This window comes from Peromyscus leucopus, chromosome 2, assembly GCF_004664715.2.
Source record: "Peromyscus leucopus breed LL Stock chromosome 2, UCI_PerLeu_2.1, whole genome shotgun sequence".
Classification (NCBI taxonomy): domain Eukaryota; kingdom Metazoa; phylum Chordata; class Mammalia; order Rodentia; family Cricetidae; genus Peromyscus; species Peromyscus leucopus.
The window spans coordinates 73,633,722-73,636,224 of NC_051064.1; the positions used below are offsets into that span (position 1 = coordinate 73,633,722).

The following is a 2,503-nucleotide window of genomic DNA, read 5'->3' on the forward strand; positions in this document are numbered from 1 at the left end:
GTGATGCTACCAATAAGAAGAAAACCCAGCTTTAGTGATGTGTAGGCCTCCCCTGGTTCTACTCTTCTATCAGTCACTGTAATATTTTCTTAAGTTCCCCTACTTTCTCTAGCTTTTCAGTTGTGTAGCAGTCAGTGTTCACTCAGCATAACCAAGGTATTATATAATGGATGTCTTCGTTGTACTATATACAACATTCCAAGATGTACATTGCAGTGTCTATCAATGTAAGAAGAAGCCTCAGTGGGTGGTACATGAAACTGCTTTGTTTTCAGGCAATCTTAGTTTCTAATTAAGTCACCATTCCTTCCTTATTTTGAGCTCTTAGGTAAGTTGCCCAATATATTTGATCTTCAGTTTCTTCATTCTTCAGAAGTAGGAATTAAGCTTTATTAGGAAGATTAAATGAGATGATAATGCAAATGAATCTCTGACACATTGGAGCCCTTCTAGAGTCTATTATTATTGTTGTTGTTAATAAATATAAATGAGGTAAGAATGAGTCATGACAGTCAGTTGCTCAACCCTCTCCTGTCCAGTCTTCATCACATTTATGTTCCTATTATTCATTTCATGTTTGTTTGCCAAAGATATATTTTTTTCATTATATGCCAAGTTCCAGGATCACCCTTTTAGCCCAGAGGGGTATATTGAAACAAAAGTGGCATGTTCATTCCATTAACTATCTTTTACGTTCCTGTGCAAAAGTTAATATAAGTTCCAGGGAATGATAACTCAGGAAAATATTCATATTCAAAACAAAAAAAAAATCTAGGGAGATATAACCTGAAACTCTTGATCTTTGGACCTTTATAGAAAAAGAGTTTTAAGTAATAATCACAGAAACCACAAGTAGGCTAAGAATAGTCTGTTTAAGCCCTTTGCAATCTAAAATTCTTTAAGGTCCATTTTAGACATGATGTGAAAAAAAGAACCACTTCATTTTTTTTTTAGTTTTCCATTTTTAAGAGATCACCTACATTTTAGTAAATTTAAAAGGTATGTCCCCATTGATCAGATTTATTGTCCATTGAATTTGATGACAATTTTTAGGTTCAATTGTTAATAAAATAATTTATATTAGTATTTGGGATTGTTGGTGAGCTTTCTCATGGAGAAAAAGAAACCCAGACAGCAGTGGGAGCTGCAACATAGTTTTCTTCTGCTGATCCTTGGGCATTTCTGTTAGCTGGACTGAGTGATAGCAACAGGGTGGCTCTGCTGTGGCCAGGCTTTTTTTTTTCTTTTGAGACAGAGTCTTACTACAGAGCCCTGGCTGGCATAGAACTTACTATGTAGACCAGCCTCTGCCTCCCAAGACCTGGAATTAAAGGTGTGCACCACCTCACCAGGGTAGCTAGTCTCTAATTCAAGAGTTATGTTCTTTGACCCACTGCTCAATCCATTTTGAGATTTGGTTGATGTTAGCCTCCAGCTGTTCCTGTTCATTACTGGGCAGCTGATGCACAATTTCTTCTCTATAAGAGGCTCTGGCTTCTTCATAAAGAACTTGGAAAATCTCACACTGACTATAGTCTTGTAGCTTCTTCTCATTGTAGCCCCTTGTTTCAAGTCTTTTGTACTGTATACTGTTATTTGTTCTCAACACAAAAACTATATGAAACCAGCGTTCCGGAAAGAAATCACAGCCATAGTAATCAACAATAACGCCACCTTCTCGCATCTGATTCTCTAACTCATCAATGAGCTTATCTTCATCTGAAATTGGACAACTGTATTCTTCACCATAGCCATCATATCCGGCTCCTCCCTGGAGAGCTCTGAGTAGGTCGCGTGAAGCTGAGGTGCTGGCTGCCCAGTGAGGGAGGACTATGAAGCTTCCGAACATCCTGCTCACCAATACACCACAGGTTGGAAAAACCACACTAAGCAAAGAACTTGCATCAAAATCAGGACTGAAATACATTAATATCGGGGATTTAGCTCAAGAAGAACCACTTCATTTTTGACCTTGAAAGTCACAAGAGTTAAAGACAAATTTTAAAAAATTATAAGTGGTAAGACTTTCCTCTTTAGATTCTGATGTTGAACAAAAGAGAGGGAGAAAGATTGAGAGAGAGATGGTGTATGAGAGAGAGAGAGACTGAGGATGCAGCTCAATTTTGATAGTTATGTACTAGTATCTCAGTAGATTATGAGTTGATATATATGTGACTATATATGCATACTCATTGTAAATTACCATGTATCTATACTATTTATTTTGTGCTTCTTTGCTTATACATGTTGGAAATTCTCAATGCCAATATGAATTAAATTACATTCTAGCTAATTCATAAAATTGTAGGAAAAAATTGAAATCATAGAAGTGAAGTAGCATGTCCAAGTTTTCAGGGAGAGTTGGAATTTGTGTACCCTCTGTCACCAGTATTTTCCTATCCTACCCCGAGGACTGTACTAGAATGAGATAAACTGAGACCAAAGCTGGTCTGATCCAGGAAATTCCTTACTAGGCTATACAAGGACTCCCGTAAAGTATAAC

General features: G+C 37.1%; 1 protein-coding gene across 1 annotated transcript; it reads right to left on the reverse strand.

Moving 5' to 3' along the window:
* Positions 1–1,369: 1,369 nt before the first annotated feature.
* LOC114709029 (adenylate kinase isoenzyme 6-like) lies at positions 1,370–1,927 on the reverse strand. The gene has a single exon (XM_037203328.1). The coding sequence runs from the start codon at positions 1,925–1,927 to the stop codon at positions 1,370–1,372; it is 558 nt and encodes a 185-aa protein (XP_037059223.1).
* Positions 1,928–2,503: the final 576 nt, after the last annotated feature.

Bases quoted from the DNA above. Each gene is read 5' to 3' on its own strand.
- LOC114709029 (XM_037203328.1), bottom strand. From the start codon at position 1,927: ATGTATTTCAGTCCTGATTTTGATGCAAGTTCTTTGCTTAGTGTGGTT.